The sequence below is a fragment of the Acipenser ruthenus genome, chromosome 7 (assembly GCF_902713425.1).
Source record: "Acipenser ruthenus chromosome 7, fAciRut3.2 maternal haplotype, whole genome shotgun sequence".
NCBI lineage: Eukaryota > Metazoa > Chordata > Actinopteri > Acipenseriformes > Acipenseridae > Acipenser > Acipenser ruthenus.
In genome coordinates, this window is record NC_081195.1 from 42,737,735 (window position 1) to 42,760,277 (window position 22,543).

Genomic DNA, 22,543 nt, shown 5'->3' on the forward strand with positions numbered 1-22,543 from the left:
GTGTAGTCCTGAATATTATTGATAAAATTCTATATGTAATATGTAATATTTTACTTTAATGGTATTTTGCATGTAGCACAATGCCAACCAGTGAATCGTGTGATCATTCATTTTCTGCACACCCTTAGCAGCATTTAGCTTTTACTGCAATGTAGACTAATTTGACCACGAGTGCTTATGTGGTGGTGATGTTTTGTTTATTGGTTTTTTTTAAGACTTCTATTTTAACTACAAATAATACTTTTTTTTTTTTTTTTTTTTAATGCCATTTCAGCTTCTTGAAGAAAATGAGTGTTTGAAGCAGGAACTGTCAAAAGCCAAGTTGGCACTTGCTGAAGCTCACATGGAGAAAGACAGCTTACTTCATCAAATCAAAAGGATGTCTAGCAGTAGCTAGTTACAAATGCAAACACTTTTCAGAACCAAGAAGAGAATGATGAACAAAAGTGTATTTGCTAGTTAGTGGGGATCATGGTAGCAAAATCTGTTATGAAGAGCATTGAACAAAGTGGTGTGATTTAATATGCAAACAGGGACAGGTACATTCAGAAAGAATTGTGTTTTGTGGATGTTCTAGTTGCTTTTCCTAATTAATGTGAAGCAATTAAGGCTTAACAGTTTGGTATAATGAAAGTTACAGTTGTCTGCTGATTATGATCATTTTCAAAAAAATCTGTGGAGAAGTGTGAATGCCGCATTGGGATCTTAAGTCCTTAAGATCTTAGATACAGATGGAGTACTTTTATTAAGACTGTTTCCTGTAACAGATATGTATGATCATTAGAATGTAAAATACAATTATTTGATGTCAAGAGAATGTATTTCAAATGACAATTTGCACTGTAATAAAAAATAAAACAAATCATGCATCTCTAATTCTAAAAAAAAAAAAAAAGTATTCAATCTTAATTGTCATTTTTAAAAACTGTTAAGAATATCAAAGTGAGATTATTTTGCAAGAATGATGTACATGAGTGCTCTGCAGTTGAGTGTGTGTGTGTGTGTTGCATTTGCTTTTATGCAGAATGATAATACTGCATAAATCTTTTAGATTATAACCGACATTTCATTACTTACATTTTTATTACGTTAAAACCGATTTAGACTGACATTTAATATTTTTAGAAGTGTAAAAAGTGGTTTGCTGAAAAGGACAGTTTTAATTATGTAAGTGTAAATAAATAAGATGTGAACAGGAATCCTCATTTACTGCTATATTGATAATCCAAACAAAATCCTATCTAATGTATAAGTTTGCATGATTTGTCTTTTTTTCTTTTGTTCAAGTTTTGCTTTTGTTACTTTTGAAACAGGTGACTGTTAATTGCATCTTGTGAAGAAGGTGTGTAAATGTTTGCTGTATACATCTAGGTTCACTGGTGTTCAATTCACTGACATTGTCCAACTGTAACAGATATGTTAATTACTAGTGGAGAATAACGTTCTTCCCGGTCTTTTAAACAAAGTGATTTGAACTACATACATATGATACTTTTACTTTTTCTTCACCTACAGCAGGATTCTCATAGATACATAAACAGGCTTACACACTACTATGTTGAACCACACAACTTTCAGGTATAAATGTTTTCCTTTCTAAAATAAAATTTAAAAAAAAAAACATACCAGTATGTTTTTGGCAGATATACAGTGCCTTGCAAAAGTATTCAGACCCCTGACCAATTCTCTCATATTACTGAATTACAAATGGTACATTGAAATTTTGTTCTGTTTGATATTTTATTTTAAAACACTGAAACTCAAAATCAATTATTGTAAGGTGACATTGGTTTTATGTTGGGAAATATTTTTAACACAAAACTGAAATATCTTGCTTGCATAAGTATTCAACCCCCACACATTAATATTTGGTAGAGCCACCTTTATTCATTTATTCTGGATTGAAATATCTTGTGCACCAGGGGGTGCTTGAGTTTAAATTTCACACCATCAGAACTGTTAATGCATCGAAGACACATAACTGATTATACTGGCTTCCCATGGTTTTCATTTAACAGCTGCTACAGTGGGCAGCAGTGTGGAGTAGTGGTTAGGGCTCTGGACTCTTGACCGGAGGGTTGTGGGTTCAATCCCTAGTGGGGACACTGCTGCTGTACCCTTGAGCAAGGTACTTTACCTAGATTGCTCCAGTAAAAACCCAACTGTAAAATGGGTAATTGTATGTAAAAATAATGTGATATCTTGTAACAATTGTAAGTCGCCCTGGATAAGGGCGTCTGCTAAGAAATAAATAATAATAATAATAATACATACACCTTGGGGGTTTCTTTAAAGTCAGCAATTTAATTTTCTCTTTACAAAAAGAACATTCAAATTTAGGATGGTGGTAAATGCTTTGTGAATATTGCCTTGCTCATTTATTCTCCTAAAGCATAGTTTACAAACCATTCCCAAGTATTAACATCTGTCAGGGAAAAGTTAGGACTCAAGTGCTTCTGTATTAGGAGTGTTTATATAATAGCCTTTTGCATTGAAATCTCATTTTGGTCTTCAGGTAAACTTTGATTTTATATGACAACTGACTTGCAAAACATTTTGGTATTGTGATAGTTTTTTTTTTTGCTTATATACAAGTCTGAATTCAGTCTTCATTTGCTGATATGCTTTATATTATGAACCTCACTGACTGTCTCCTGTATACTGTACTACAGTCATTTATAAAGCATATTGATTGATTTTATATTTGTTTTGACATGTTCTGGGGTTACTAATCAATGGGGGTGGTGCTACCAGAGTATATTTCACTAACCCACAACGCTATTGAGACACTTGAGTAATGGGACAGCAGCAGATTGTAGCTTTCTCAGTGTAACCAGCACCAAAACTACTCTTAGCTGTATCATGTTTAGTAAGAAATATAGTAATGTTAAAATGCAGTTACAGTGTAGTTATCCCCTCCATAACCACCCTTTTATAGATCCACACAGGATTTGTAAAATGCATTTTACTAAGGACAAAACACAGATAACTGCACGTTTTTAAATGGTGATGTTCCATTCCAGCTTTGATAAAATATGAACAACTTCAGATAATTCCCACCTGGTTCAGTTATTATTTTTTTTAAATGGACACTGTAGTATATAATACAGTAGAGATCATAGTGATAAAATTCTTTCAGGTTTCTTATTACAATTGACTTTGGGGGCATTCCTTTAAAAATGTTATTTTTGAAAACTAAATTGTGTATTCCATAATATATAGAGAACCTACTATTCTCCATATATTTCCAGTGTATTGTTCTGAACATTGAGACAACACGTGTTCTGGCACATTGGGTAATACAAACGTGGAAGATTACGTTTTAGGCTATTTTTATGTGTGTTCATAATGCAAATGAAAACAAGTAACACAAAAATACAGCAGAAGTTTAAAATATCACCTAATACTCAAAGTCCAAATGCACATGCCAACATAAAATAAAATAAGACTCTTAACAATCCTTGGGGACAAATACATTTGACTGCAAAGAAAAATACAAATCTATACTTGGATTTATTAAGTAAATATACAGTCATCTCCATGTTACTTGTTGGTTTTACAAGGTCCCCAGACATGACATGTTGTTGACCTAACCCATCAACCTAAGCATCAATTTCCTGTACCTCCAGTGTGCCCCTGCATCAGGAGCCATCTATGTGATACAATACACACTGATCTCAAAACCTCAGGAATGCACACCCTCATCAATCTGTAGAAGACGTGTGGTTTTGATGAAGGTTCCGGACTGAAAACAATATGTCAGAAAATGTGTCCCGGCCTGATTTGATTGGAAAATGTTTTTTTTTTTGTTTTGTTTTGTTTTGTTTTAGGTTGTGCTGTATTTGACAGAAGAAAATAAAGCAGTCTAAAGCCCAGCACTAAACTTCTGATGACAGCAAGAGTTGGGAATACTTAATCATTTTACAGTAAAAGAACCTGTGTTTAAATGTACTGTTTTTTTGTTTTTTGTTTTCTTCTTGAACTGATATATTGAAATCCAGCACTCCCAGCTCTCACAACCAGTGCTGCACAATACAGTACGGAGAAATTAATCAATTTGTGGTCCTGGCTAAGAGACTTAGACATTTGTCAAGACTTTCAGGAAAACCTCAAGCGGCACAGGGAAAGGTATCTTATTGCAAGGTTAATACAGCATTAAGAATAACAACAACATCATATTACTACTACCACTACTACTAATGTCAAGAATGTGGTAATTTGTGTACTTTAGAAATAAGCCAAGTAAAAGACTAGTAAAATTGCAGTTTTTTGTAAGCCACTCCCGAGTTTCACTGTAAGCTAGCTGGCTGGGGGGATAATTAAGGCCACAGTGAAAGCTGGAGTGGGAGTCTTTCCATCGCTGGAGAACGAGGTTCAAACCTGGGACACTGGCTCACTGTTAAAAACAATATTCAGAAATGAGTACGTTAATACCTTTAGTTAAACATTTCATTTAACAGGTGATGTTGTCCATACCCAACTATAATGATTTCTGTTTTCAAACCTCACCTAAATATAGGCTACGAAATGAGAAAACTGAAGCACAAAATGTATACATTAATAAATACATGTACTGGTTTATCTTAAAACATTATTTGTGGATGTATATAATTAAGTACTATTTCTATTCAATAAACAAAACAAAAAAATACTGTAAGCTTCATTTATTATCAACAACACCATACCGCAGCAACAATAGGCTTCGCTTTTGCTGATGAGAGCTGTTCTTATCCACGCCCTGCTCTGCTGTACGGTGCGATCTTTCTCCAGACGAGCAGCGGAAACGACTGCGCGTGGTGCTGTAGGGTTTGTTTTCTCTCCGAGCTTTTGAGTCGAACAGTGAGGCAAGGAACACAGAGGCACGCCGAGTGAGAGTGAGAGTGAATGTGTGTGTGAGAGAGAAAGAGAAAGGGGTGAGTATATGTGTGTGTGTGTGTGTGTGACAGTCCAATAGAGCAGAGTGTTTCCAGGCAACCGGCCCAGCAATTGCTAGCACACTCACTCAGTCGGCACCGTGCTAAATCCGCTACTTATACCATTCCATCATTCCGCTTCAGTGGACAAGCAGGATTTGTTGTAGAACCGTGCGTGTGTTCAGTCAGAGCGTAAAGTACTACTAGTAGCGGCAGCAGTGTCCAAGAATTTCTTTGCAACATGCAAAACAAATAGAATGATCTGCACTATTACCAGGCTTTGAGGGATCCCTTCAATTAGTTATTGGTTGGATATTTTTTCGGCGTTCTATTCCCCCCTCCGTGGGTTACTTCGTCAAAATGGGAAAGGAACAGGAACTCTTAGAAGCGTCTCGTACTGGGAATGTGATTCTGGTGGAAAAATTACTGAGTGGTAAAAAAGGATTACTGGGCACTGCATCTGGATCTATACCGCTTCCGAGCTTGCTGAGGTATGTAAACACATTACACTAGTAGTTCACTAGCTAGTACAGTACTTGACTGAAGTAGCCTGACTGAAACGTATGACCATTAAAAAAGCCCCATGCACATTGCAAATGCACGGAGAACTGTTTATTTGTGTGTTACTGTATTAAAGAACTAAGGTACTGTGTTATGTAGTTTCACATGATCTATTAAGACGGCAACAGTAGTATATTGCACAACTTGGAGTTTAATTGTCTCCTTGATTATAGTGCAGAAAGCTTTTTAAAACAAGTATTTAGCTTATTATTTGGCCATTGAGGTTATGTATGATGGTCTTAGTTTAGTTAATGTATTGAGGGCCGTACTACTAGTCTTAATAGAAATGCTAGACTGATTAAATGGACAGGTAATTTAAAACAGATGTTATATTGGCCTAGAAAGCAACCATATTGTTTAGGAAGCAGTAGCCTCTTGCAGTATGTCTTAAAAGCAAGCAAACCCATTCAGTATAAAAGTTGAAGCTGTATGCATCGTTTTGATAACAATAGCAACCTAGTGTTTTTTGGGGGGGAGGGATGTCTGTCTCTAATGTAGGGTCTTTAAAACATATGGGGTGAGGGTGGCAGTGGGGAGGGGGTGTACATGTGTAAGCCTTGGGCAGGGTTTTGGTATAAAGTTACATCTTGATGAAGGGATGATGGGGAAAACCAAAGGCTATTCTGATATTTGACAGCTCTGCAAAAGAGAATGTGGTGTTAAGGGAGTTCCGGCTTGGGCTGGGGGAAGGGACTGGAACACAAGAAGCTCCTTAATAAAAGGATGCCAGCTTCAGGGCAATGGAGGGCTTTCAAGGTACATACTTTAATTAAAGGACGTTTCAAAGCTGCAAACAAGCGATTACAGAGGCAGTTCATTGCCACCTAATGGAAGTATCTGTTTTAATGGTATAAATTAAAAATAATTTTTCAAATATTGAACAGCCGTAAATGACCTGCCACCTGAGTTGTTTTTAAGGTTTTTTGATTAGTCTGTTCCAGGTGTTAAAATCCCATCATTGCTGAAATGTAGAGTAGGTGTCCTTTTCTTCATAAAACTTGTATTTCATAATTTCTTGTCTTCATTTCTATCATGTACATACTGTAGTGTGGGGACAGTTGCTTGTATGGGTGAATTCCACATTGCATTGATATGCTTGTTTTCTTTTCTACCTGTACTTTTAATACAATGAAATACAGTATATAATATGTCATACGATTGTATCTTGGCAGTGCAAGTAGTATTTTCCATGGAAAGTGTTTTTAAAGAGTATTTAATTACAAATCAAATCTTAAACCATATAACAGCTGCATGTTCCCCCCCACATGTTACACATAGAAAGGGTTGCTGCACACAATGCTGTTGCATGTTTCTTATTTTGCATGTCAGTACTGGTTTCCAATGTATAGCAAACAAATGTTAAAAGTAAAAACTATGACCCAACACTTTGTTGCAAAGCATTCTTAAACCAGGAGTCTATTTTCTCATGATAACATACCAGAGCCTGTCAGATATTATTATTATATAGATCAGTAGATTTAATAAAAGGATCATCACATAGAAACATACTTCAAAATCATCTAGATTTCAGAATAAAAAACATGTATCTAGTTTATAAAATTGGTTCTTAATCCTAACAAACAGTTCCAGAGAAAGCCACTATAAAGTAACACTTTAGTAAATTATAGCAGTATGTTGGAGCTGCCAATAACAGGGATTTGGGACCTCCAGTCAATCCCATCCTTGACATAGTTCTGATTAGAAGTTGCCCACTGTGACCCACTGCTATTGCTGAGATTGTGATTTGCACTGGAGCAAGAACCATGTGGTTCAGCATAAGAGTTGATGGGTATTATTATCTTTAGTGTGATGCACTAATGTACTGTGAGAAACTAACAACATTTTCTATTAAGGTGGCAGATGGTGGTAGGTTCTAATTATACTGTATTCTGAATTTTCTTAAAAATGTTGTCTTCCACATATTTGGTCTTCCATAACCAGTTCTCAGACTGATTTGACAATCATTTGTGGCAAAAAGGTGGCTTTCAAGCTAGAAGTTAGTTCAGTTGTCTAATAAAAGAAATTGAGGGAATCCTTGTAAGAAATGGGCTGAATTGCAGTTGGTGCTGAACCCCTAAATAAAGCTGGCTATTTAACCCCCCTATAGTGCTTTCCCACCTCAGCCTAATTGTTTAATTGCAGGGAGGGTCAGACATACAACCCATGCCAGGTTATGTGGTGAACGACTTTGGTAAAAAGGTTGTTGGGGACCGCAGTGCAACATTTCTAATGTTTAGACCCTTGTTTTTGTGTGTAGGCATTTTTGTACATTTCGCCACAATTCTGTTTTAAATCCTCCGTATCTTAACTGTAATACAGTTTGAAATCCCGCTAACAAGCCTCCATCCTGATTGTAATCTTGTTTTAAGTCTCGCACCCTGTGGGTAATACCTGCTGAGAGTTCCATGTGCAGAGAAAATGGCGTGTCGTGTGCTAAAGTGATCTAAGGGTTGCTATTGCAGAAAGTAAACTGGTTCTGGCTTGATTTTGTTTATGTTTTGTACCTGTTATTTTGTGTTCTCACACTATGCCTAAACTATGCTATCTTGGGTGTATCGGTCCCTCCAACACTGGGTGATTGTAGTTAGGGTTAGGGTTAACAAAACTGTAAATACTTGCATCTTCTATTGCGTTAATTCTTTGTTTTCCATGTTCTCCAACACTATTGCAGTATGTCTTTTACTTTATTATTTATGTTTGTTTTATTGCAATACAATCTGAATTTTAGATATTTCCACCATTTATTGGTGAATAACCTTTTTCGGTAGTTTTCTTCAAAGGGTGTCAACCAAAAAAAGTTAGACCATTTGCAAGAAGACAGAGTACTTGTGGTAAATGGTGAGTAGGCCTCTATGGAGTCTAGTGCATTAGATGTTGTGGTTTATTGAGTCAGTAGAAAATGCTCTGCATTCTTTCAACCTTTGTTGTAACTGCAGTCCTTGTTTTTAGACCATAGTTGCTATCCAACATTTCTAACCGTATCTATCCATTACATGAAAGATATGAAATGCTTTCCAGTGCTGTTTTAATTTGTTTCTTTATTGGTATTCAGTACTGAAGGTGATCTGCCAGTATGTTGCCATGCTGTTTCTAGAGAAAATACAGTGAGAAGCAAAGCACTTATGAGAGGACTGGCTAATTTTACAATTGAATTATTCTTTTTATACATTAATTGATCTGAGCAAGTCCGATCTGGTGACAGTGACAGCAAATTATCATTTTTTGAACACACTCTCAGGTTTTTCTATTACTGAATAAAGCTCTGGGTCATTTCAGAAACGTGACATGTGCACCAAATAGATTCACTCAGGAATGAGTAACGTTTCACAGCATTCTCAGTACATACACATCACAAGAAATGAACTGAAACATCCTCTTTTTCTCAGAAGATATCAGGCCATCCAAGTAGTTTTGTATTAGTAGTTGACAAACATGTTTATTTTAGTGTTAGTTTGTCGTTTTCTCTTGAGTCCCGTTCTTCCTTGCAGTATGTGTAGCTTCGGAGCCGAGAGTAATCTAGATCAGAGTTCTCAGACTGGGAGTCTGGGCCCCCTGGAGGGTGGTAGAAGAGGGGTCGGAAAGCAACCACACCTCCTCCCTCTCTCTCTCTCTCTCTCTCCTCTCTCTCTCTCTCTCTCTCTCTCTCTCTCTTTTGTAGAGAGCTGTGTTATGGAAGTCCATCTGATTTAAGAATAATACACCTTTTGAAGTATTTCTGTGATATATTAATAAGGGAGATTATGTGGTTGCTGCAGACCAGAGTCACATCAGAGTCCTGCTGTAGTTAGAAATGTGTTGAGTGCTGATTTATAAAACACATTTCCAAATCCAATAGGCTAAATCTGTTTTTTTTTTTTTTTTTTTTTTTTTATTTAACAGCTTGGCTATTTTGTTAAACACCCTTCTAATTATTGACAGTGACAAAGTGTTTGTTTAAAATACCCGCCTGTGGTTTATTTTTCTGTACTGCAGTTTTTAAATCAGAAAATGTCAATCACCAAACAAGCTTAAAATAGCCTTTGAAAGTGCTGTCTTGTAAATAGAGTTTAGGATTGGTACATTATTGTATTAAAATAGTACAGGCTTCTTATGTGACAGCTGAAGAGGAAGTGTGATGGACAGCTCTAGGGTCCATAAAAGCATCCCTGGTCTGATGGCATATCCGAAAGGCTGTGCTGTGAATCGGAACCTTGCGGGCTCATAGTGTGCAATAGCCCGCTGTTTACTAGACTGCTCGCTGGAATGACAGGAGCCGCATGCCATAACTGGTAGAAATGTGCCAGCATGAATTTGTCCCGAACTACAGTAAGATGCTGGTCGTGGCTTTTTTAGGGTTTAAATATTGTATTTTTACAGTATGTTAAAACACCAGATACACTGTGATTTAGATGGCAGGTCTTGCAAGCCATAATGGAGCTTGGATTTTATTGGTAAGTTATTATAATAAGGGCAGCAGTGTGGAGTAGTGGTTAGGGCTCTGGACTCTTGACCGGAGGGTCGTGGGTTCAATCCCAGGTGGGAGACACTGCTGCTGTACCCTTGAGCAAGGTACTTTACCTAGATAAGGGCGTCTGCTAAGAAATAAATAATAATAATATATATCTTATATTAGACTCGTATGCTACCAAACAAAAGAATGGCAAGATACTGTGGGCCTTATTCACAAAACATTTATAATATCACAGTGCTAAGTTTGCAGCATTTTTTTGTAAAATGAATTGCAAACTCCTAAGAAAACACAAAGAATCACACAACCTGTTTTACATTTATCACAATAAAATGCAGATAAAGTAGAATGAACACATATTCCACCTGACTATACTGTGTGATGGCAAGTGTTTTCTGTGTACTGTAGGTTCTTAGAAATCCAGGGATATACTCTACACTATACTTTGATTATTTTGCATTGGAGCATTTACAGACAATTTCTACAAGACAACACCTTTGCTTGTGACCACTACCCATTGTCTGAGGTGTGACTAGCACTGTAGTAAAAACTGGCGTGGCACCGACTGCTGTGGGACAGTGACTTCCGAGGTGGAGGTGGAGGTGGTGCTACTTTGCTGACTGTTTGTTTTAAACTGGATTTAAAAGCAGGGAACCTGCAAAGATAACTTCAGTATACAACAGGGCTCCCACTTGTGTACAATAAATGCAGCTTCAAGAAATACAGTGCATTATAATACTGTACTGTATGCAACTGTACATTTTGCAAAATAGCAACTTGCTGTTAAATATGTTCACTAAATAACATTGTATCAGTAATGTGTAATATATCAGCAACTGCATATTTGGTGTATTTCAATGCACTATACATTTTGCAAGTGTACAATTTGCATTTTAAATCTAAATAAAACAATTGGGCCTTGTTTTAATGGGTAGAATACATCCAGTAATCCCTCCATTAACCTTGTGCCAAACACTGGCATCTACAGTACAGTACTATATCTTCGGGTCTGGACATGATCGCAAGTTCTGCACTTAACCTGCTGTAAACAACAGCAGGAAACACCAATCCATTTGCATAGGCTCAGTGCGTGCCAAGAAAGAAAAAAACAAGACACTCTGTTTGGGCTGTATTGATTGCCTTGCTTTAAGATATGGCATTAAATTAGACTTGGACAGTTTTATGTAAAATGAATTAGGAAAAGGTGTTGCTATGAAACAGGCAGTGCTCAACATAATAAAATACTAAGATGAATTTGTGTTTAATAACAACCTGCGACAATATACATGCAGAGAGGCAGAATATATACTATGTAGAATTAAAAAGGATGTCATACATACATCTAGGCCATTTACTGGGAAAGAAAGAAAAAAACAGTTACATTAATTACTCTGAAATTCCTGTTAATTATTGCCTGATTAAGCACAACCAGCTTAAAAAAATAACAATTGATGATGAATTGGGTAGGCATGAAAGATTAAAGACTGTCAAGAAAAGCATGTAAAGTACGGAATGGACATTGTGCCACAACACCATGACCGAAGTAGTGAGCAGGTAGTTCAGTCTCCATGCCCATTTGAAATAATCACCACCAGAACTCCATTTACTAAAGTCCTAAACTTCCATCTGAAGATAATGGCTTTCAATCACTGGTGTTTGGATGGAATCCAACTGGCAGCCTGAAGATAAGAGCTACATTCCATTCCATCTACTGAGTCTCCACATGTCAAACTTGTCAAGAATATCGATATCTACACATCAACAAATTGTCTTCCTAGAGAAACATTTCTTTCCTTTGTCTTAAGTGACATTCCTGTGGTAACTACAGTATGTGGCCCATAATTCTCATTGTTGAATATGTCTGGCAAGTCAATGCTAAAAACACGACCGGGCTGATTTAACTGCATGCCTTGTCACTTTACAGTAATATTGTAAGTCATATAAACAACATATAATAGAGTAAGCTAAATGAGTAAAGTATAGCAGCCCCTGCTGTATCACGAAGGGCAGTCTGAATGTCAAGCAATTCAACCCCAATGGCTTAAACACCCCAAAATAGAGAGTGGTTCACTTCCAGTCGCAGTCAATTTCTATTTTGTCATGATCATGCACAGTATTTCAAGGAAGGGGACTGGCAATTTGATTGTAAGCATTGACACAAGCAGGTTGTGTGTTTGATTTAAAGTAGATGACATTTCCTGACAGTTAATGGTGAAGTAAAGAACATAGCCTGAAACATGTCCAGAAACCTTACATAAAATTGATGTTGATGGCAAACCTGTTAGAAATGGCAAAACTAATTGCATATTGTCTGATGCCTAGAGAGATTGTGTGCAGGTTGCATATTTTGTCATAGGCTGTTGGGAATTTAACAGAAACCCTGCAGCGTCCAGAGTTACTGTTGAAGGGATGTGTCGTGACCTGAACCCAGACATGCATTACCCACTGCTTACTTTATTTATGGGTACATAATGTACTTGGATGTCCAGTGTGGTACAGCTATTGCTGGATTCTACAAAAGTGTTAAGTAACCTTCTGTCTCTCAGTCCCTCAACCTGCTATCAGTCCACACTACTTCCACATACTGTCATTAAATGTGCTGTACTTTACATACAGACGTGATTGGATTACATCCCTCTCTCAAGGTGGGTTCTAGCAGCCAGGTATACAGCACCTTTCCCTGCAGAGTGCACTGACAAGCCAACAGTGTATTCCACAAGTATTCCATGTCACTATCGAATATGAGCAGATGTCACATTATTCATTCTCCCTTAGCTTCATTGACTCCCTGTGTTGTTGGCAAAAGATTCTGTCAAAAGGGTTTACAAAATCCAGAAAGAGTTATTCTCTTCTGATGTGTACAACTGTTCTATAGCACAGGCTCCAGCAGAGAAGAGGACTGTTTAGTCTGAGAGGAGTTTTTGCTATAAGGTTTTTGTTTGTTTGAGGAATCTTGTGTAATGCATTGTGTCATTGTGGCGTATTTAGTTGGTATAAAATGACAGTTTGCCCACATTACCAGCAGTGCAGCAGGTTGCAGGGTGTCAGAAAGGAGATGTTTTGATGTTCTCCCCTTTCAATTCCTGTTTGGCAGATTTTGTTGTGACATTGCCGTTTAGTAGAACTGAAAAGGGCAGGCTGGTGAAGATTGTCTCTCATTCCTCAGTCATGGGGCTGTTTTAATCCACTGTGAGAATAAGCATTGAACATAAATCATATTATTAACGGTATGGGAAGTATTAGCAGCACAAAAGGCCAAATCTTTTACTTCTCCTTGCCTTTTTACTTTAAGTGTTTTGTTTTGTCTTCACAGCTATGATAATTACAAATTGTCGTATTATGCTAGTGGATGTTAATTATTTGTTTTTGCACCAGGGCCTGCAAACAAACATGGCTCTTGAGATGCAGGGGGTAAAAGAATATAGATAGGCTTGCTATTTTTCAATATTAATCAATAAAGCTTTTTAAACGTCGAATTCCCCAAAAATATTTAGACTGTTTGACTGAAATAAATTTATATACGATAAACATCGGTAAAACCACTCGCTATTTTTTATTTTCTTATCAAAAATGATCATTTAGAAATCCTCTAGTTTGTGTAGTTTTTATACTTGCTGTCTGTCCAGTCTCCGTTCCGCTCTGAATGGCTGGGGATCGCTGTCAGTCATCTCAGTGGTCCGTTAGTACTGTAGTTTCACCCTGTTCTGACAGATCTCGTTGACTGAAGCAGTGCTAGAATGATCTCATTTGTTTAAATGATTGTCAATCATCAAGACATGCACCGACTGTGCACTTTCATTTTCCAGCTACAGCGCCTGTCATTCAAAGCACCTTCTTTGAATTTAGCGGGTTAAGGTGTACGCAAGGGTTAGGTACTAGTTTGATTTGAAAATGGGGCGCAAGAGGAAAACACTTAATGAATATTGTGCACAATATCCTGGCTGACGTCTCCGTGGCAGGACGAAGCGGACCCGTCTGCCTTGCCTTCCAGTGACTCTGAGTCCAGCTGTGCTGAAGCAGGAGAGGGGTGGAACTCCGAATAAGTGCAAGTTGGTTCTGTTCAACTATCTAATGTTTTGTTCTGTACATATTAATACAATTTTATATGCTACGCTTTCTACGGTTTATTTGAGACAATTTTTGAATTTGTGTAGGATCTTTATCTTTACAAGGTATAGCTCCGCTGTGACCAAACGCTATTTCAGTTAGAATGTTGGTAACCATGGTTTTGTTGCATGTTGAATATAATAAAGAGGTTTTGCTAAATGAGATGTTTTTCAATGGCATAATTTTTTTTTTTTTAAAGCATAAATGTCGATTTCACCCATTATCTGCTTGAATTAAAAAATAAAGATCGAAAAAAAAAAAACCTGTTGAATTTCTTTCTAAAATAAACATCGATGTTAATCTTCGATTTGGAAAAAAAATAAAATTAGAATAGTAACAAGCCTAAAAATAGACAATCAGAATTATTGGAAACCCTGTTAAAACAACAGCTTTTTTTTTGGTTGACTGTCAAGAATCTTTTGTTTTAAACACATTATTCAGTACATTCCACACTTAGCAGCTTTTTAAGTTAATGATTAAATGGACATAGTTGTCTGTGGCACTTTAATAAAGGGGAGGTTACAGGTTTTTTGCTTAATTATTCAAGTATATGGTTGGTAAAACTATTTCAAATGCATTGGAATCAATTCTATCCTGTCTTATATTGCACTTTATTTGTTTTGCTCATTTTCAGTCCTGCATAGTAAATGATATTTACTTTTATGTAGCATGACTATGGGAACCAGTGTGCATATACTGTCAAGCCCTCTGTGATTTGTCCAGAGTGCATTGCAAACTTGTGTACAGTACAGGCAATGCAAGCACTGTTGTTTCCAATTGCCTTACATTAAACACACTGTACTGTAGACATAAAGTACTCAATATAGACCAACAGTATAATGTTAGTGTGGCAAGGATAAGAGCTTGCCATGTGTGTTAAAAATATATATTTTAAATGTGGAAGTGAAAATATGAAGGTATCAGGAATTCCAGTAGTCTGAGTAAAGATCATCATACTGTACATCGTAATGCTGTTTTTATTTATTTGTTTCTAGCAGACGCCCTTATCCAGGGCGACTTATAATTGTTACAAGATATCACATTATTTATACATACAATTACATTATGTTTTACACATTATTTTTTTACATACAATTACCCATTTATACAGTTGGGTTTTTTACTGGAGCAATCTAGGTAAAGTACCTTGCTCAAGGGTACAGTGGCCGTGTCCCCCACCTGGGATTGAACCCACGACCCTCCGGTCAATAGTCCAGAGTCCTAACCACTACTCCACACTGCTGCCCATGTTTTTAGCTCTGCTGTATGCAATCGGTTACATCTGCTGTAACAAGATGGTATGGTACATACAGTGTAACAGATACACATCTCTTAACATCTATAAAATGGGGTAGATTAATATGCATTTTTAAGCTGGTTGATGGCAGTTTAGCAATAAAATCCCATGCAATAAAAATAAAATACTTGAGAAATCATCAGCACTGTCCAAACAGGGTAACACTAGCATTCTACATTCTCTTTTTGCTTGTGCTGGATGTATGTGTCGTGATTTTGCTTTGTATAGTGAATTGACTATACAAAAACTGTGTGACTGAAAGGGACTTTGTTTCGTTTTTGTTCTATCGTGTCTCTCTTCTAACACCATCTACTGTAGTCCTTGACACATCTGACAGAAGCCTTTATAATACCGAGCTTCTGCCATTGCTGATCGTGTTTCTTCTAGCTGCCATTTTCAAGAATAACAGTGGTTTGGTGGAAAATAAATATTCAAGACTTTAACTAAATACAGTAACTAAAGGCCACTAAACTGGTCTGCATCGTTGCTGTTGTAAAATAGTTCTAATTCTTTGTTTGCTGTCTAAACACAGATAAATATTTACATTTGCTTACTGATTTGGCATTCAAACTACAGTACTCCTTAAATGATCAGTAAGTCAGTGGTGTGCATAATTTAAACAGGAGTAAATACAGCATTAGGTAATCTTAGTAAATAATCTCTAGAATGAGGTGTCCTCGGAACTGCAATTTTGGAGACCACTGATACTTCCCTGCAGTAATACTAAGCTGTTAACAATGTAAACCTGTTTTAAATGCTTAAGCATTAACCGTGTCACTGATGGATTTCAGTTAGCTTGAGCTACCTGTACAGTACCACTGATGGGTAGGTACAGCAGATAGATAAAAGCAGTTATAAACTGGAGGTTGTTGTATTTTACATGCTTAAATTTGTAATGCATGGTTTGCATTCGGCAGCATGCTATATAATTTAAATATCATTTAAACTTTGTTTCATGTGGATTATTGTGCTATTTGTAAATCTCTCCTACTCTAGATCTACTGCATTAATGAGAATTAATGCTGTCCTTAGAAAGACTAAGTTCTCAAAGGGGGCCGTCTGGACCCATTTGAATATACTGCATTTTAGTGTTTCCATATAAAATGATGAACTGTGCTGTAAGATGTACCCCCCCCCCCCCCCCCCCCCCACCGTTTCTACTACCGCTTGTGGTAAAATGACTGCCACCTAATTGGTGCTCAAAAGTAGCAATTGAAACTTGTTTCAGGTGATATTTGGGTATTTTTTTTATTTTGAAAGCAATTAAAATTGTATTTTTAAAGTATTGCTTCATTTAGCCTTTTGTTGGGCATCTGTTGAATTAGGCAGTGTCATTTGCTAAACCCATAAAGATAAAAGGTTTAGTAAATAATTGTATACAGTTGTGTGTGTAGGGGTATGTGTATGTGATATGCTATTTGTTTATTGCACAGTAAAGAAAGATATATATATATATATATATATATATATATATATATATATATATATATATATATTTTTTAATTTGTAAAAATGTGTATGTACAGCTTTTAAAATGTGCAGAGAGCTTTGTTGAGACTTTTTGGCAGGATTACCAAAGCATCTGCCATCATAGCGCAAACAAATTGGCGATGGAACACATTTTAAATGACGTTGACAAAAAATATGGTATTTTTAAAAATGGGAAGAGTCCAAGTTTTGCATAGATAGATGGATGGATGTCCTCAGACCTGAGCCAGGTGTGTATAGCAGCTTGATGCCAGTGGGCACACTGTGGTCTGCTGCAGTAACGTTATAAAAAGACATTACAGTGGGATGGCATCAAAGGCCTGTGTGCGGTTAATTTTTTAGTCACTGTATTAATATAAATATGCTATTGTAATAATTCTAAAGGAGTTTGGGTAGTGTTTTTTGTGGTTGTTTTATGTGCTACTGCTATTGTAATAATAATGACAGTAAAATGAAAACTATACAGCAACTGTCAGTTTGACTCCTTTTTAATAGTCCATTCAGTATATTGAAGCCTTGAGGGCTTGATATCGGCACTAGGCTTGTGCTTTGCAGTAATCTGCTTACTGGATCACTGCAGTATATATGCTGTAATGGATCTGGGATATTGTTACTGTGTGTGAAAGATATTTTTGTAAGGGAACTAGTTTGTATAAGATTACAAACATCTGAACCTTTTGTGCAGCATTCTGTTTTCTGTACCTGGCTAAAGTGACATAAAAGATTAATGTTTTCTGGTGGTAATCTAGACATCCAATGTAGACCTGCGTTCTGTTTGCTGTAGGTTAATGGGGTTCTGGTGGCAGACAGCTTGAGATGCCACACTTGATTAATGGCAGCCTGGGTCACGCTGGAGGCTACGGTAGAGATCAAGGCAGAAAAAATGACACCACCAGTTGTTATGATCTGTGTCAAGTCAAGTAGTACAGTAGCTTACCCTGTTCTCTTTAAAACCTTTTCCATCAAATATTTTTTTACTGTATACATTGCAGGTGTTCCCTTTTTGAAGGTATGTGAGAGCATTAACATGCAGTACAAGTGGTACAGTAAGCATGCTGATGTCTGTGTACAATGGACTATAGTAATAAGAATAAAAACAAACACCTGTCCATGGTGTCAGAACAAACATACACAGACTTTTCATACCTACTGCAAAACCCATTTCTGTTCCTTGGAACATTCATCATCAATCAGAAATCTTATTTCCAGGCACTGTCACATGGTAGATGTTCGTGGTACAGTCAGAATGTCTAGCTTTAAAAAAAGTGAAACAGAAGGAAAGCAAAACATTGAAAAGGTAATTACTGTAGCTAAATCTGATGGGAATTCCCTCTAATTAGGGTCCTGTTGCTTAAATAATTATGCAAATATCTGAGAAGGCAACATTTCAGTAAAACACAAATAAAGTATTGTGTTTATACTGTACTCTTTTAGGCCATATTTTGCAACTCTTCCCAAGTGAACCAGTGTTATTGTTTTGGGATACTTTGATGTTGTTCTAACCACTCATCAAGTAATCTTCAATTCTACTGCAGATGGCAGCTATTTTTTTTTTTTAATGGAGATGCATTGGGCAGATTGCTGGAACAAGGGTGTCTGCTGGCTCTAATAACAGGGATGTTTCGCACAGCTCTGTCCATTATAATGAGGCACTACAAAGACACTTATTTAGCGCATAATGATATTTAGCAATTACTGTACACTCAGAAATATGTTACTGGATTTTAATAGAATTTAAGGTTATAATATACTGTAATAGTAAGTCAGTTGACGTGTTTTGTGACCTGCACTGGAGTTGAGGATTATCTTAAAAGGTACAGTCTATTACTAGTTGATATCCTCAAGTCTACAATTAAGTATTGATGTAATGTACGGAGAAGTCACGTGTCTAGCAAGCAATCATGCATAATGTTATGAAATCATGCCTGCTTTAAAATTCAACACAGAATTTTACTCTGTGTAAAAGCTGTTTTCTCAAATGGCATTTCAGTGCCATTAGAGTCTTGATGACTTGGCTTTTTTATTGTATTTTCATACTCTTGGTAATTCACAACTCTCTCTGACAGTGCTGTGATTTATGAGCCGGTTGGAAATGTAGCAGGATCTTTTTGATAATTCCTTTAATTTGTTTGGTAATTGATTTCGGGTTTAAAATTTTAGGCATATAAAAAAGGAAGTGAATTGCTTTGAATAATTACATTTAATAATGGCCTCTAATTAGGCTGATGCTGTTTGCAAATTCGTGTTAGTATTTGCAGAGTGGAATGAAGCTTTCAGAGTCATGACCGGGCATTTATAGCTTACTACTGGACCGCTCCACATTTTTACAGTCCAAGGTTTTAAAGAAGTTCTTGTGACTGTTTAGAGATGTAATAGGCTTCATAAGAAATATCCCTGCCTGTCTTTAGCATACAACGTACTGTATTCTGTTTTCAAATTAAGCCCACTTATTCTTCCATGCCACAGGTAAGATGTTACAGGCAATAGGACCCCACTATGTGCAGCACGGAAAGTAAGTGCACTGCCCAGGTTGTGTCCTATTATAGTATATGTAAAACAAGAAGTGATTTGGTTTGGAAAAACAGGCTTCACCAATGTCAAGGGGAAGCCCACAGTGCTTACTGTGATCCTTTTTGCGAGACGACTTGATTTTTGTGTATTGCCGTGATCTAAAGCAATGTCGAATCCTTTGGACAGCACTCTGTTGTGATCTTATGTTAAGGAGTTCTATTATCACAAATGAGCATTTAATGCAATTTTTATTCGTTCAATTAATTTACTTTTTAAGGTTGCGGTTGTTATGGAGGTAAAGTGCTATTGCTCTCCCAGTTTACATATTTACAATAGGCTGAGTTGTGTTGTGAAAGTGCCCCAAACCTGTCTGAGGTACTGCTTGAGATGCCACTGTGACTGATTTAAAAAAAAAAAATCTGATTGTAAATTTTAATATTGCAGTGGCGTTGCACTTTATTATCACACACAAATGGGGAAAATGTTTAACCCATTTAAAATCTACCCCTTGATAACACCTTTTAATATATTAAAACTTTCAAAACTAGGACATTTATAATTGGGGCTTTTGTTTTTCGGGTTTTATTAATTGTATTTTCCGGTGCTTATTTTTAGCTATTTTTGAGTTTTATGTAAATCGTTTTTTTTCTGGGCTTTTGTTTTTGATATACTGTATGAAATTAGTGTTTTTGGTTACTTTCGAAAGTGCTTGAGCGTTTTTTTTTTTTTTGGTGTGTGTGTGAAAATATGTGTAGTAACTTGACAGTACTTGCACACTTAAGTTGTACCTTCTTTCGTTTGCTGACTTCCACAACAAAATCCCTATGGTCACGGGTACATTCTTCTGGGGTTATTGTCTGTACACTTTTTTGTACATTTTGCCACAATTCTGTTTTAAATCCTCTGTGTCTTAACTGTAATACAGCGTTAAATCCTGCTAACAAGCCTCCATCCTGATTGTAATCTCGTTTTAAATCTTGCAAGCGGAGTCTCCAATAGAAATGTAGGAATGTGCTGTCACTCAGTAGTTGGGGCGGGTTTAAAGTATTCAGAACTAATCAATGATGGATACAAGTCAGGAAGGCGGGTCCTGTTGAGAAATCTCTGGTTAATTCTCATCTTGGAAAACACCAATAAAGTTAATTTACCTGGTGTAATTTATTTTATTATATTACATTTGACACAAATGTGTAAATATGGCAGGTTGGCCTATATAATTGTACACAGTGAAGAGGATTTACATAGATTTAAATATTGGAATTAAAAATAAGTTGTCAAACATCTACTAATTGATTTGTACAGTATAGATTTGTCGCGGTCGGAAAACTAATTAAAATCAAGCATTGACTGTGTGCCTATACTTTTTCATTGTGGTATAGTCAGCGTTTCTTTTGTGTTTTGTTACCTAGAGAATATTAATTCTGAATGGCTTATGAGTTATTATTCTTTATAAATGATTACTTTTACATAAATGTTTTCCTTTTGTCTTTTTTTCCCCCAGTTCAGTTTGGTATTACTGTATAAAGGATTAGCAACATTTACTGCAAAACAATAGTACAATACAGAGCTTATGCGCTGTAATGCTGCAGATTGTCACAACAGGACAATGTATGTATGTTTACCAATTGTTAAACTAACACGGTTTACTGCTTAGTCAAGTTCACATTATTTAGACTTCCATCAAATTGCCGTCATTGCCAATAGAGTGTTGTTTACCAGAGCATCTCAATCTGCAGACACACTGCTGGTGTGAAATATGGTCTAATGGTTGGCTTTTGTTCTTTTAATACTATAGGAACAATGTTAAAAGGTCAAGTAAGGTCCAAATATTGTATCTGTTCCATCCATACACCAATCCAGATGTAAGCATTCTGTTAAAGGTTTTGTGGGTTTGTGGCCATTACTGTTTGAAATATAATGGCTTATTCTGCTAACTGCTTTTCTAGTTTGTTGGCACTTTTGGTGTTTTTTTGTGCTTCCAATTTTTACTTTCCATCATTAGAACCCAGTACAGCAGCCCTATTGTACTGTTGCTCCTTTCTCAAAGACTTACTACTGTACCTGACTTCCTGTTTGCAAGCTGCTGCCTTATAAAGTGCAAACAAATCAAACGATTTCAGTGAAAAGAACAGCAACAGCTTGTTATTCAACCAATCTGCCTTCGATAAATGGGAATAGGAGACAAAATAATATCCATTACAGGAGATGCTGTGAATTCTAGTCGGTGCCTTGATTTATATTTCTCCGAGTTCTCAATCTCTCATACTGATCAGAGGGAATAATCCTGTTGAAGAGCATGTTTCTAATGCATAATGACACTCTGTCAGCCTCATTACCTCTGGCACTGGCTCAATTGGTTGTCCCATCTGAAATGGAAAGAGGTTTATGCTAATGCACACAAAACCTCCACCAAAAGCAGTGTGACGGGTATGAAATCTGAGATATGGAATTGCATGATTTGTTCTTACATCTCTGAATTATTTATTTTTTTTTTTAAATTTGGAATAGCCAATTGTTGTTTCTCGTTTTCTCCCCAATTCTGGAAAGCCCAATTCTTTTTTTTTTAATTTCACCCTGGCTCACCGCTGCCACCCCCGCGCTGACTCGGGAGAGACGAAGATGGACACACTCCGAAGCGTTTGCCGTCAGCCGTCCACTTCTTTTCACTTTCCAGGCCCGCCATGCAGCCACCTCCAGAGCTACAGTGTCAGAAGACCACGCAGACCTGGGCAGCTTACTTAAATGTAGTGTATCTTTATTTATTCCTTGTCAGCTTTTAAATCTTTTTTTGGCCAAGTTTATGACAATACATTTTTTTTCCCTGACAAGATCAACGTGTCATACAGTAAATATAAGCCTGTGCCTTTTTGAAGGTTTAATATAGTTCTAGTTTATTAACACTATTTTAAATCTTCTCTTTATACTACGCTGTGAAAATGTATATTTTTAAATGCTGAGGATAAATAGTAAATTATCACAAATATGGGCTTCCATGTAAACATTGAGATACCCGGGTTACAGCGGCATTGTAGCGTGCTCTTCAGTATGAGGTTGGCCTCTGCAGCAGTGCCACATACCTAAAAACACAATAAACTAATCCTCAGAAAAAAAGAGAAAAATCTGTTTGGCAAATAATGTGAAGGTCACATACACTTAACCAGGAATTCAAAGCAATTTGTTTTGTATGGCTGTTAACCTTTAGTAAAATATTGATTATGT

At 36.6% G+C, this 22,543-nt stretch overlaps 2 protein-coding genes across 7 annotated transcripts in view; both read left to right on the plus strand.

The window, feature by feature from the left end:
• Positions 1-2,656, plus strand: part of LOC117415784 (bridge-like lipid transfer protein family member 3B) — a 49,323-nt gene extending 46,667 nt beyond the window's left edge. The window contains exon 21 of the mRNA XM_034026579.3: positions 275-2,656. Within this exon, the coding sequence (XP_033882470.3) occupies positions 275-397 (123 nt within the window). The 3' untranslated portion in view covers positions 398-2,656. The remainder of the gene's footprint in view (positions 1-274) is intronic.
• A 2,055-nt stretch (positions 2,657-4,711) lies between these two features.
• The window catches only part of anks1b (ankyrin repeat and sterile alpha motif domain containing 1B), a 209,180-nt gene continuing 191,348 nt past the window's right edge, over positions 4,712-22,543 (plus strand). For all 6 annotated transcript variants that reach the window (XM_059026989.1, XM_059026990.1, XM_059026992.1 and 3 more), the window contains exon 1: positions 4,712-5,404. In XM_059026989.1, the coding sequence (XP_058882972.1) occupies positions 5,274-5,404 (131 nt within the window). In that variant the 5' untranslated portion in view covers positions 4,712-5,273. The remainder of the gene's footprint in view (positions 5,405-22,543) is intronic.